This window comes from Monodelphis domestica, chromosome 6, assembly GCF_027887165.1.
Source record: "Monodelphis domestica isolate mMonDom1 chromosome 6, mMonDom1.pri, whole genome shotgun sequence".
NCBI classification, from domain to species: Eukaryota; Metazoa; Chordata; class Mammalia; order Didelphimorphia; family Didelphidae; genus Monodelphis; species Monodelphis domestica.
The window spans coordinates 74,579,466-74,592,478 of record NC_077232.1 but is presented as its reverse complement, the minus strand read 5'-3'; the positions used below and the strand labels follow the sequence as shown (position 1 = coordinate 74,592,478).

The following is a 13,013-nucleotide window of genomic DNA, read 5'->3' as shown; positions in this document are numbered from 1 at the left end:
TCTATCTTGCCCCCTCTCCCTCATGTATATAAACCAACAGTTTTTAAATGTCTGAGGAAACCCGAATCACTGCTGGATTATGACCTAACTAACCTACTGAGATGAAGATTTGGGAAATATGCTATACGATCGCCATAAGACAGTAGCCCAGAAGCAGGGGGGATCTCTCATCTCCTTCCTGGGAAATGGTGAGCCTCAGAGCCAAGGCCTTTAGAGAGCAGAACCAGAAGCAAAGCTTCTTTCTGTGAGTCCTAAACTCAAGCTCTCTCCTTTTTCTGAAAGAGCACAATAGTCCTCAAGTCAGGGACTACAGCTAAGCCTGAGGCTAGATAGTGGAGACTACTATGGTACACCTCTCTGCCACACCTGGCAGAGAGTTGCTTAGGGACTCTGTAAAGAGAGTATTGAGAGACAGGAGGTCCTGAATTCAAATCTGCCCTCTGACACTTCCTTGTGGTGTGACCTTGGGCAAGCTGCTTAAACCTACTTGCCTACCTCTTCTGCCTTGGCACCAATATACAGTATTGATTCTAAGAAATAAAGTAAAGGTTTGTTTTTTTCTTTTTAAGGATTCTGTGGAGAAGAAATTCCTTCTAGGTCCTGCAGTGCTAAGAATTATTCTTATATCCTCCACATTAGTACCATTGTTCCCTAAGTTTGAGGGCAGCTAGATGGTACCTGGTGCATTGGGCCTGGAGGACTCAACTTCATGACTTAAATCATGACACTTATTAGCTGTGACTGAAAACAACTGAACAACAAATGCTCAGTTTGGGCCCACTCTCCCCAGGGATTTCACTTATGTAAGAGTGTGTCACAGGCTTATCAGATCAATGCTTTCTAGCCATTGTTTTTACTTTGTCAACCTACTATTTGCTAGGAACTTCTCATGACCGTTAGTTGTTACTGGAAACCATACTGATGGGGAATCGTGAGCTATATATTCTAGTACAAAACCACAAGGTTACCGCTAGAACCTGTGAGAATAGCAGCTGCCTTCCAAGGACCTGCAAGGGGGCATGGTGAGAGTCACCCCAGAGGGGGTGCTCCTCCAGAATGGCTCCCTTTCCTTCTCTGAGAGTTGAAATTCTGCCCATCCTCTAAGTTTCAGAGTAGATGTCACCTCCTTTTCCCCACAGCTAGCAGTGAACGATCTTATTCTTTGCATTTTTCCTGTCATACTGTACTCCTTTCCTTCTAATTCCAACCTGCACTGAATGCTATGAAATTATGACAGCCAAGCTTGGACCCATAGAAAAGATGAGAAAATGTACCTCCTCCCCCTCTTTGCAGAGGTAGAAGGACTGTAGGTGCCCATCATTGCATATAAACAGTTGCTAGAGTTTATATGTTGATTGGTTTTGATGAACTGCCTTATTTTCCCCTCTTTTTTCATTCTTGCTAAAAGAAAGCTTCTCTGGATAGGGTAGAGAAGGAATATATTTGGAAACGGAAGGTGATACAAAAACAAACAAAATGAAGGTGATATAAAAACAAACAGAAACAATACCAGGCAAATCATAAGAAAAATAATGAAGCCTTTATCATTTGCTTCTAGCCAGTTTTTCTAGGCTAATGACATTTCTGATCACATTCCAACCAAACTTACTCCCTGAAAAGGATGGTCTGATGCTGTTTCCATGCCTTTCCATGCATACCTAGGATTCACTCCCTCCTCACCTGGAAACCTGTCCATTGAGGCTCAGCTCCTGCTTTCTTTAGAGGCAGGAACTGATTCATTTTCATCTCGTTATACTCTGTGCTTAGCAAGGTGCCTGGCAAACTTAATAAAATTAGATTGTATCATATGAAATTGAATTGAACCAGCATCATATAGAGGCCCTCAGTATTTGTTACCTTCTCCTCATGTCCAGAAAAGGACATGTAGCCTTTGATCACAACGGACCATATCTGATCAAATGAGATTGATACAGCACTTGGCACTTTTTTTGGGGGGGGAGGTGGAATTCATGATTACATTATTAACAATGTGACTTAGAGTTTTTCTAATAAAGGGAATTCTTTCATTTAGGATGAAAATTAAAATACAACTCAGAATATAGATTTTCACTTATTTACATGAAAAATAAATACAAAATATAATCTCATAGCAAACTAACGACGTTTCCTACAAATTTCAGAAGTGAAAATTCGTTTTTCTCTGTTCTACACCAGAAAGAATGCAACATATGAATCGAATTTCAATATAAACAACTTCTGATGGAGAATGTTGAAAACCCTTTTGCATTCACATTGAAAAAACTGTGCTATTTCCCAAAGAGAAATTGTTTTCAGGGTTTCCTTGGGAGCAGAGCAGAGTCCAGGAGTGGAGTGTCAGAATCCTCAGCATCCTTGAGACAGAGATACCTGTAACCACTGGGGGGCAGGCATCACACACTCAGTCTATCTCTCCTTTTCTAGGTGGCAGCCCAGGGGCTCTCCATCACTGAGCTTCCCCTCATTTCTGCCACATCTCCAGCCTCAGCTTCCGGAGCCCCTCAGTGGTGCCTTTGTACAGTGTGAGCCAAGGGAGCCCAACACAGCTGAGCTGGCTAGCTACACGGCACCACCCCTCCGCCCTGCTGTGGGGCTATTTCCGTAATGGCAATATTTTTCTCCTGATTCAGGCTAGCACATTTTTGAAGGGTAACAAACCCTTCTGTGCTGAACATGGAGGTGCGGTGGGGAGGTGGAAAGGAGGAGGTGCTAAGAAATCCAACCACCTAATTGAGAAGAAAGAGTATACTTATAAAACGAGGGAAGACTACTTTGTCACAGAAATGAATCAAATACAGTTTATCACAGACTGAGGGGATAGGCACTGGGGTTAATTAATCAAGGATAACTTCCTAAAAGAGGTGACTTTTGAGCCCAATTTTAACAGATCTGGGAAATGAGATTTAGTATAATCACAGAGGTACCAAAGGACAGTGAGTGTGAAGGAGCCAGGTCAAGGACCACCACCTTTGGGAAGCTTCTGACATCTTCCCACTCCCTGCCCCTTGCAAAGACTTTCTACCTTGGGTTTTTTAAAAACCTCATGGTCTCTCTTAGTATCAATTCTAAGATAGAAGAGCCATAAGGGCTAGGCAGTTAGGGTTGTGACTTACTTAGGGTCACAGCTAAGAGGTGTCTAAGGCCAGATTTGAACCCAGGTCTTCCTGACTCCAAGACTGGCACTCCATCAGATGCTATACTACCCAGATGCCCTTCACCTTGAATTTTAAGAGTTTTACACTGCTTGGATTGACTTAAAATGTATTATATTTGCCTCTATACTGCTCTATGTGTGTGTGTTCATGTATCTCCCTTCTAAAGTGTGGATTTCATGAAAACAGAGATTCTAGCATTTAAACTTCATTTCTTCCCCAATTCTGTACATAGTACTTTGCACTGTATAGATACTCACTCTTAGCAAATATCCCTGATATTTCAGGAACTGTACTAGGTGCTAGAGACACAAAGCCAAAAAACAGGACAGTCCCTACCCTCAAGTTCCTTCTCCTTTTAATGGAGGGGAAACCATAAATTCATTTAAAAAATTAAATATAAAATGTATATGGCAACTTCAAGAAATGAGGTCTTGGAGCCAGGAAAACCTGGGTTCAGATTTGGCCTCCATTATTTCCTAGCTCTCTGGACAAGGCACTTAACTTCTGCCTCAGTTTCCTCATCTGTAAAATGAAGACAATAATACCTACTTCCTGAAGTTGTTGTAAGGATTAAAGGAAATAATGATTGTAAAGCACTTAGTATGGCCTGGCCCATAGTAAGTGCTGTATAATGGTAGCCATTTGGTTTTGGTAGGAGGCAGGTCTTGAACTGTGCTTTGAAGAAAGCTAGGGATTTTACCAGGCAGAGGTGATTAGAAAAGGCATTTCAGACAAGGGGAACAGCCTATACAAACACAGAGAAGTAGGAGATGAAATATTGTGGCCTGAAAACAGCAAATAGGCCAGTTTGGGGAATGTAGACTATATAAACAAGTGTTCTGGTCAGTGACCGGTGCAAGGAAGGCCGAAGTGAAATTGTAATGGTTGGGCTTTAAAAGCTAAATCAAAGGGGGCAGCTGGGATTGAGATCCAGGACTAGAGATGGGAGGTCCTGGGTTCAAATCTGGACTCAGACACTTCCCAGCTGTGTGATCCTGGGCAAGTCACTTTTTCTTCTGCCTTAGAACCAATATACAGTATTGATTCCAAGGTGGAAGGTAAGGTTTTAAAAAAGCCAAATCAAAGACTGAAGGGATTCTTTAAATGTGAGTTCTTATTCTTCATACTCCTGAGAAAAAAGAGGCTTTATAGCTATACTTCCCATCACTTTAGGGAGATGGTATTATACATAGGTATTCCAAGTATGAAAATCTGAAGTCAAATCCCACTTGACTAGTGACGTTGGGCTCACCCTCTTTCTGAACCTTAATAAGGAAACTTTTATTTTTTTTTAAACCCTTACCTTCCATCTTGGAGTCAATACTGTGTGTTGACTCCAAGGCAGAAGAGTGATAAGGGCTAGGCAATGGGGGTCAAGTGACTTGCCCAGGGTCACACAGCTGGAAAGTGTCTGAGGCCAGATTTGAACCTAGGACCTCCCATCTCTAGGCCTGGCTCTCAATCCACTGAGCTACCCAGCTGCCCCCAAGGAAACTTTTATTGAATAACCTCTCAGGCTCCCTATGTGCTGACATTTTGTGATTCCAAAAATCTTCCTTTGGGAATGATTCCTTAATTCTTGTCTTACTGCCCTAACAGGGGCTATAGAAGGTGAGAACTAGAACACTGTCATGTACCCACGAAAATGTACTCACTGCCTCCGCACGGTACCCTGCACAGAGGAGGTATGCTCAGTCTATGGTTCTTGTGTGAATAAAACCTCTCTTCCATCCATGTTCATAGGAAGATGAGGGAGGGAGCAGGCTCAGGGTACTTCCTCTTTCCCAACCTAGTCCTGGGGGGCATGAGATAAGCAAGGCTCTTGTAAGTCACTCTGCATGAAGTTGCCCCTCTCCACTCCCTCCCATCACCACCACCACCCCAGGCCCCCCTCTCCAGGACCAGATCCTCGAACTGAAGCCTCATTGTTTCCTAGTGGGAATTCTCTGTCCTCCTTCCACGATGTCCCTGCAGGCTTATCCTCAGGAATGTCTCTCCAGAAATAAACCATCAAAGCTCCACCAGTCTTTCCCTCTGGGTCTATGAGTCAGTTAAAGCATTCATCATTGGACCGGCCAGATCTTCTCAAATGCTAATGGGGATGACTTTAGCACTTGGGAAAGCTGATTCAGAGACAGATTCACTGTGGGTGAGAAAGAAAAAGGCTTTCCTCCTCTTTTGACTCAATTGCTTCATTGCACTCCGTCCTTAGTAAGGGATGTCCAATCCCCCAGACTTACTGATGATCTCAGCCTCTCTCCAGCTTGCTCCTTACTTACGGATACCCTGTCTCATCCTCAGACCGACTTCAGATGTGCTGATATTCCAATTTACCTTCATCCTCTTCCTTCCTCATTAATCCTGTTTACAGTCTGGATCCTGATTTAGTAATACCTCCTCTTGTCCCAGTCCTACGTCTTATTCACTTATAGTCAGCCCTGCTTCTAGTGCCATTCCACCCTTCCCTCTGCCGTGCAACTGCAAATCCTGTTCTTTGGGCCTCCCCAAGATTTCCAACCCCCACCCCCACCCTTCAGTTGTTTTTCAGGCTCTCACCCCCCTCTTCCCTTCCCCATCTTGACCCTTTGATGAAAGAGTTTGACTACACTGCCCTCTTCTCTCCTGTCTCTTTTCCCTTTAGCCTTTGAGAGATCCTGACCTTCCAAACTACAGTCTTGGATTATTCCCAGCATTGGCTTCTTTCACTCCCATTCTCAAGCTGCTGAATGGAGTTGGAGAAAATCACAAAAAACGTGTTGACTGGGTCTACTACAAGTTTATGACATCATCTCAAATGGGCCTTGACTTTGGCAAGGCAGTCCCTTTACATCTCTCTAATGGAGTCACCATCTCAACTACGACAGTGGCTTTTCCAAGCCTTCCCTTTTTCATCCTTCCTCAAAACCTCCCTCAACTCCCCCTTCATACCCTCTCCATTAAGAACCTCATAGTTGATTGAAAAACATTGAGGCGTTCACCAAGAGTTCCCTTTTCTCCTCATCTCAAGCCCCAATCCCTGCCCAAGTGGCCCCATTCTGTCTTCTCCAGCAGGTTGGCCTCTCAATCATTTCTACCCTCCCCTTAATAGTCCATCAATTCCTGGCTAGTGTTTCCCTACTGCCTATAAATTGCCCATCTATCCCCCATCCTCAAAAAACACACTGAATCTGGCCCTCCTCTCTTCTTCCCCTGTACAGTTTCCTTTGGTGATCTCCCATTAGTTCCCATGGTTTCAAAACCATGGTCATTTCTAAGCCTGTGACTCTCAGATCTGTTTGTTTAGTCCTAACCTCTCTCTCCTGACTTTCAGTCTTGCATTTCCATTGCCTATTGGATATCTCAGACTGGATTTCCTTCAGTCATCTTAATGTGACCAAAACTAAACTTTTGTCTTTTCCCTGAAACTCTCCCTTCTTCCTAAATTCTCTTTTTCCTCTTAAGAGTCCCTCCATTCTCCCAGACACCCATATTCACAATTGAAGTATTTTCCTCAACTCCTCACTCTCTCTTCCCCCATATCCAATCAGTGGTCAAGTCCCACCATTTCTGCTTACATACCATCTCCCATCTGTGCTCCCTCCTTACCTCTGACACTGCTCCCACTGTGATACAGACCCGTATCACCTCCTGCCTGGACTATGGCAATAGTTGCTGGTGGATCTGCCTGCTTCAAGTCTTTCCAACCCTCCACTCTACTGTCAAACTGATCTTCCTAAAATGCAGTTCTGGCAACTCCCGCTTCCCCATTCAGTAAATGCCAGGGGCACTCTATTGACTCCAAGTTCAAACATAAGATCCTCTGCTTGGCTTTCAGAGCCCTTTACAACCTGATCCCTTCCTACATTTCTAGTCTTCTTACACAGTGCTTCCTTCCAGGTAGTGAATAATCCAGCATCACTGACCTCTTGGCAGATCCTCAAACAAGACACGCCATCTCTAAACCGGCATCTCGTCTTGCTGTCCTGCATGCCTAGAGTTCTCTCCATCTTCATAACCACCTTCTGGCTTTTCTGGCTTCCTTCAAGTCTCAGCTAGAGTTCCAGCTTCTATAAGTAGCCTTTCCTGGGCTTCCTTTTCCACTGTTTTCTTCTTGCCTCCCCACTGGATCGTAGCTCCTTGAGAAAAGGGACTCTCTTTTGCCTTTCTTTGAATCCCCAGTGCCTGGCACGTGGTATGTGAATAACAAATGCTTGTCTGATAATTGTTATTAGGAGGGAAGCTATTGACTGAGAAAACATCTTTGCAACAAATTCTTCTAATTAAGATCTCATATTCAAGATATAGAAGGAACTGATCCAGATACATAAGAACAAGAACCATTTCTCAGTAGATAAATGGTCAAAAGATAGGAGTAGGCACTTCCCAAAGGAGCATCAAGTTACTGATGACCATATGAAAAAATACTTCATATATCTGATAATAAGATAAATTCACATTAAAACAACCCTGATCAGATTGACAAATATGACCCAAAAGGAAAATTACAACTACCAGAAGAGATCTGGGAGGATAGGCATACTAATGCCCTCTTGGTGGAGCTTAGAGCTGATGCAGAGTAAAATGAGAAATAGGAGGATAATTTATACAATGATGACAACATTTTTTCAAAAGCAACTTTGAGAGACTTGAGAGCTTTGTCCAGTGCAATGGCCAGCCATGACAGAAAACTGCCACTTCCAGACAAAAAAGTGATGGACCAGTGATGCTGAAGGAGGCAAGGCAAATATGTGAATTAATTTTGCTTGGCTATGTTTATTTGTTACAGGGGAACTGAAGGGAGATGAGGGTAGAGCTATAGATAGTTATTGCCAAAAAAGAAGTAAAGAAAAGAATGTCAATGAAGTCTTTGAAAAAATGCATCCAAGAGAGCAAAAGGAGTCAGAGGGCAAAGCAGATGAGAAGGACAATTTGGAAACTTAAATATTGAATGTATTATAAACTTTTTGGAGCAAGCTGGATATAGTAAAGATGTGGGATTTTATCTGAATGCCTCTTTTTTTCTGTTCCTCGTGTAGCACAGACTCTGACAGGCTCTTTGTCCTTGCACTGACAGGTTGGGTGCCTACAAGGCCACTGGATACTGCTCCCCTCTGAATTCTAGGGAGGAACTGGGGATATTTTCTAGTATTATATCCCCATGGGTACAATTTTCTCATTGATTTAGTTTTTTTAAGAATGGCTATGGGGCAGCTAGGTAGCTCAGTAGATAGAGATGAGAAGATATGGGTTCAATTCTAGGCACAAACACTTCCTAGGTATGTGACCCTGGGCAAGTCACTTGACCCCCCCATTGCCTAGCCCATACCAGTCTGCCTTTGAACCAATACACAGTACTGATTCTGAGACAGAAGGTAAGGGTTTGGTTTTTTTAATGGCTATTTACCAAGGTAGAATAGTAAGAACAGTTGGTGCAAAATCTCACACACACACACACACCTCACTAAAAGTCTGGAATGCTCCCCCAAGTTCTTGCAGAGCCCAAAGACTAGTCAGCACAAGCTTAGAGCATCTGAAATGGCAAAAGGGCAACTTGGAGCTCCCAAGACTCCTTTCCCCCATCATCTTCCCTCATGAGGCCCACGTGAAATCCCCTTCAGTGTGGTATGACTTTCCCCGGACTCCCTTTTAGAGCCTTCAAGCTTTCCCTTCTCGGGAGCTTGAACCTCCAAGCCAGCGAGCACCCTCAGTTTGAATCATGCCAGGACTGGACGTTTGCCCCAAATCCTCCCGACTCCATCTGGAAATAGACGAAGGACCCAAAGATAAAGTTAACATCTCGCCCTACCTAGTGATTCACAGTGATTAAAACCCGGCAGCCTTTAGTAATCAGCTACATTGATACTAAATGACATTATTGAAGTTGTTGATACTAGCAACAGTGAGGTTGCTGGCTTTGTTTCTCAGTCTAGGCTACAGTTTGATGGTAGTTTTGCAGGACAAGAAGTTTATTCAAGTGAACATTGTATATTCTGTGTGTTTGGTGACATTGTATCCTTTAAAGAAGGATTGTAAACTATGTAGCAGTAACTTGTGTTGAAAAATACTGCCTGGCTATGTGTTGAAATAACATTGGTGAACTATGAATAGTCACCCTATTTATTCGGGTGTTGAAGAACTAGTTTAGGGTCAAGGCTGGATTATGGATGAATGGACCCTGAGCCATATTTACTTAATTAGGGTTATACAAAAAGCCCCTTTGAATCTGGAAGTATCAAGAGAGACGAGAGAGAAATCTGATGGAAGGAGCCGTCCTACATATTGATGAAATTGATTTTTAGAACCCAATTTATTTCTATTAAATTTCATCTTGCTAGAAAAGATAAACTTAGTCTAGCATGACCTTTGTAGGATAAAGTAATAAATTTTTTTGTGATCACTGCTTTCTTTTCTACATGTTTGCTAGTCATCCTTTTAAGAATACATTCTGCCAGTTCAAGATTATATAAGGATGCAGTTCAAATTTAGAATAAGAACCCTCCTCTAATTGGTAAATAGTCAAAGGATGTGAAGAAAAAGAAATTCAAATTTCCAATACTCATAAAGAAATAAATCATTGATAATTAGGAAAGTAAAAATTAAAGTAACTCTGATGGTCTCCTAAATCTGTCTCACAAATTGGAAGTGACCAAGAGGAAGAAAAAAAAAGGAAATGGCAGCTACTGGAGGAACTATGGGAAAACAGGAACATTAATGACTGTTAAAAGAGCTGTGAATTGAAACAATCATTTTGGAAAGGACTTTGAAACTATGCCCCAAAAGTTATTAAACTGTCTATATTCTTTGACCTTGAAATACCACTCCTGGATATATATCACAAAGAGATCAAAAGAAGAAGAAAAGGACCCATGTGTGCAAAAATGTTTATAGTAGCGCATTTTTACAAATGCAAAGAAGTAGAAACTAAGAGGGTAGCTATCAGTTGTATGGCTGCACAAATTAGGTATCTGAATGTGATGGAATACCAATATGCCATAAGAAATAGCTATGTTCAGAGAAACCTGGGAAGACTTATATATAGAAACTGATGCAGAGGGAAACAAACAGAAACAGAATGATAACAGCAGCATAGTAAAGACAGACTACTTTGAAAGACTTAAGAATCCTGATCAATGAAATGATCAGCCATGATTCCAGAAGACCAACAATGACCTATGCTACTCACCTCAGGATAAAGAGGTGATGGAGTTAAAATATGCAGAATGAGATGTAGAGATAAAGATATATATTTGGGACACAGACAGTGCAGGATTTGTTTTGCTAATTGGAAGTGCATGTGAGATAGAGAAAATAAATACCAGTTAACTAAAAAATTAAAGTAAACTTAATTTTAAAAAAATTTTTAAGTGAATACATTCTGGAATTTTGCCAGGAATACAAGCCAAATTCATAGGCTTGTAGGTTATAACCTCCACTCTCTTTTTTATTTCTTTTTTATTTAATCAAGATAAATCTTGCCCTTCTCTAAGTCTGCCACATCTCTCACTTTGACTATAATCTTTCAACAATAAAAGCTACTTACAGCAATGAACAATATGGAAGTGTCTTTTGCATGATGATTAAAAAGGGAGAATAAAAGCTAACAGTGACTCAACAAGCATATCTGCCACTTCTTTCAGTGTCATAGGATATATAGTTCACTGAACACTGGAGATTTGAATTAATCAAACGGAAGTGAAAGAAAAAAAATGACTATTATGCTTAGCACAGTGTCTGGCACATAAGAGATGCTAGATAATGCTTATTCCCCTTGAAGGCAGAATCCATATTTTAACATTCTTTTTATCCCATTCAGTACCTAGCATAGTCCTGTATTCATAGTAGGTCCTCAAGTGAATGAATGACATACCACAGTCTTGTGCATGAAATGTCCCCTCATCATCTGTTATACTTCTATTGTTTCCTATAGTACTTGTAATTTGTAGCATTTAATTATGAACTCTCATATCTTATTCCCAATTAGATTTCAAGGCTTTTTAATGAGATATTATCTTTTCTTCTTTACAGCCTTCCATAATAACTAGTACAAATTAAATGCTCAATAGATTGATTTCTTCCCTAATTTTTTTTCCTGACCAATAACTTATATATATATACATATATATATATATATCAGAATCCTTTTTCAATATACCCACCCCTGGATTCCTTCCTTATAGAGGAAAAGTTTGAGCAAAACCCGGCTAACAAGGCAACTTAACAAATGCTTATTGATTTACTTGCTGAAATTTTTCTTGCTACTGGGGTATTTAGTAGGTCTTGGCAGAAGGTATGTTAATTAGTTGTTGGATACAGAAAGCTTCACAAATAAAAGTTTAGATTTCAGTGTTTTCTGTTACCTTATGTCGGAGACTTAGATGAACTTGGAAATTTTTTCTATGTGTTGCAGAATGTTCTATCCTGGGAACTGACATTGATCTTCAGATTATAGAAAATGACACTGTAAGCATAGAGAGTTTCTTCAAAGCTTGGCTGCAAGACAATGGGACGGACCAAGAGCATCTCCATCTCCTTCTTCCTTTGCCATGTTTCAGCAGCTTCTCCAGTGCCAGCTCAGAACCAAGTATGGTAACCCCAGTCCACACACAGGAAAGGCTCCCGTGGGATGCGGGGAGGGTTGGTGGTGAGATGTATAACAGGATAACAGAGCAGACTCTGTGTCTACTGGCATGGTTGGAGATGGGATATTCCAGTGCATCCAATGTTGTGACTATTAGTAGAATTGCTATATATCACCTAACTGGCTTATCAATTTAAAAAGATTTAGGAAAAAATAATCAAAGAATGGAATAATATAGGGAAGGCACTTTATAGATCATAAAGTGCCATATAAATGACTATTAATATGCAATGAAATCATCATTGTAATAATTAATTAAACAATGTTGAACATAATTTCACATTTTTTACTTACAATATGGATCACAATCTGATAGGGCTTCAGAAGCACCATTATGATTTATCAGTCCGTACGGTCCTGGGGACACAGAGGGGATGATATAATGCATAATGATTTCCAGCTGCTAGAATGTGACACAGACGTAGGGATGCTTTGTGGAATCTAGAGGGGGTTTAGCTCTAGTGAAGGACCTCTGTGTGCTGTGGCACTGAAGCACGATGGAGAAGTTCTGCAAAAAGCAGATCATCTGGGGAAGTCTGGACTTGGCTTGCTGACAACTTCAAGTTTCAGCAGAGAGAGGAAGCAGCAAAGGGAACTACTTCTCTGGACTTCATTCTGACCAACAAGGAAGTTAGTGATATGGAAAGGACAGGAACTCTGTGGGGCTGCCTGCCACAAGGACTGCAGGGCTAAGCCTTAGGCAGGACAGTAAGCATAAAAGCAGGCAGAACATGAAGCAAAGCATTACATTATGCTGGGTGTTGGTACTTTCCTCCATAACCACTACCTGCTTTGGGCCTGGAACCCTGCCTACAATTCCCTACTTAAGTAAGGTGCCTGGGCTTTCCCCCTGGTGGCCTGGTCCCTCTTCCCCCTTATTCCCTGGAGCTGATTTCAGTCATTTCAACCCTGGCCTCCTTCCATAATGGCCCCTGAAAAACCCCACCGACCTAGGACCTACCCAGTGCAAGCCAAGAATTTGGGAAAGAGGAAACAACAATGTCATCTTAGAATTAATAATGAATTGCCTGAGAAGGTAATCCTGTATATTGCTCAGTTTGCACCTTGAATTTTAAGAGGGCAGATTTCAGAGTTCAGAAAGGAGATAAGATCCCATAGCCAGAGACTCTCAAAGGAAAGGCCCTGGGAAAGATGAGGCTCTCTAAACGAAATTCTAATTATAAAATCACAAATTGTAGAGACACCATGGTGCAGTAGTGAGAATCATCCATACCAAGAAATGG

General features: G+C 41.6%; 1 protein-coding gene across 1 annotated transcript in view; it reads left to right on the top strand.

The window, feature by feature from the left end:
• The window catches only part of M1AP (meiosis 1 associated protein), a 118,976-nt gene that overhangs the window by 83,309 nt on the left and 22,654 nt on the right, over window positions 1-13,013 (top strand). Inside the window, exon 5 of the mRNA XM_007496883.3 lies at window positions 11,539-11,712. Coding sequence (XP_007496945.1) covers window positions 11,539-11,712 — 174 coding nt within the window. The remainder of the gene's footprint in view (window positions 1-11,538; window positions 11,713-13,013) is intronic.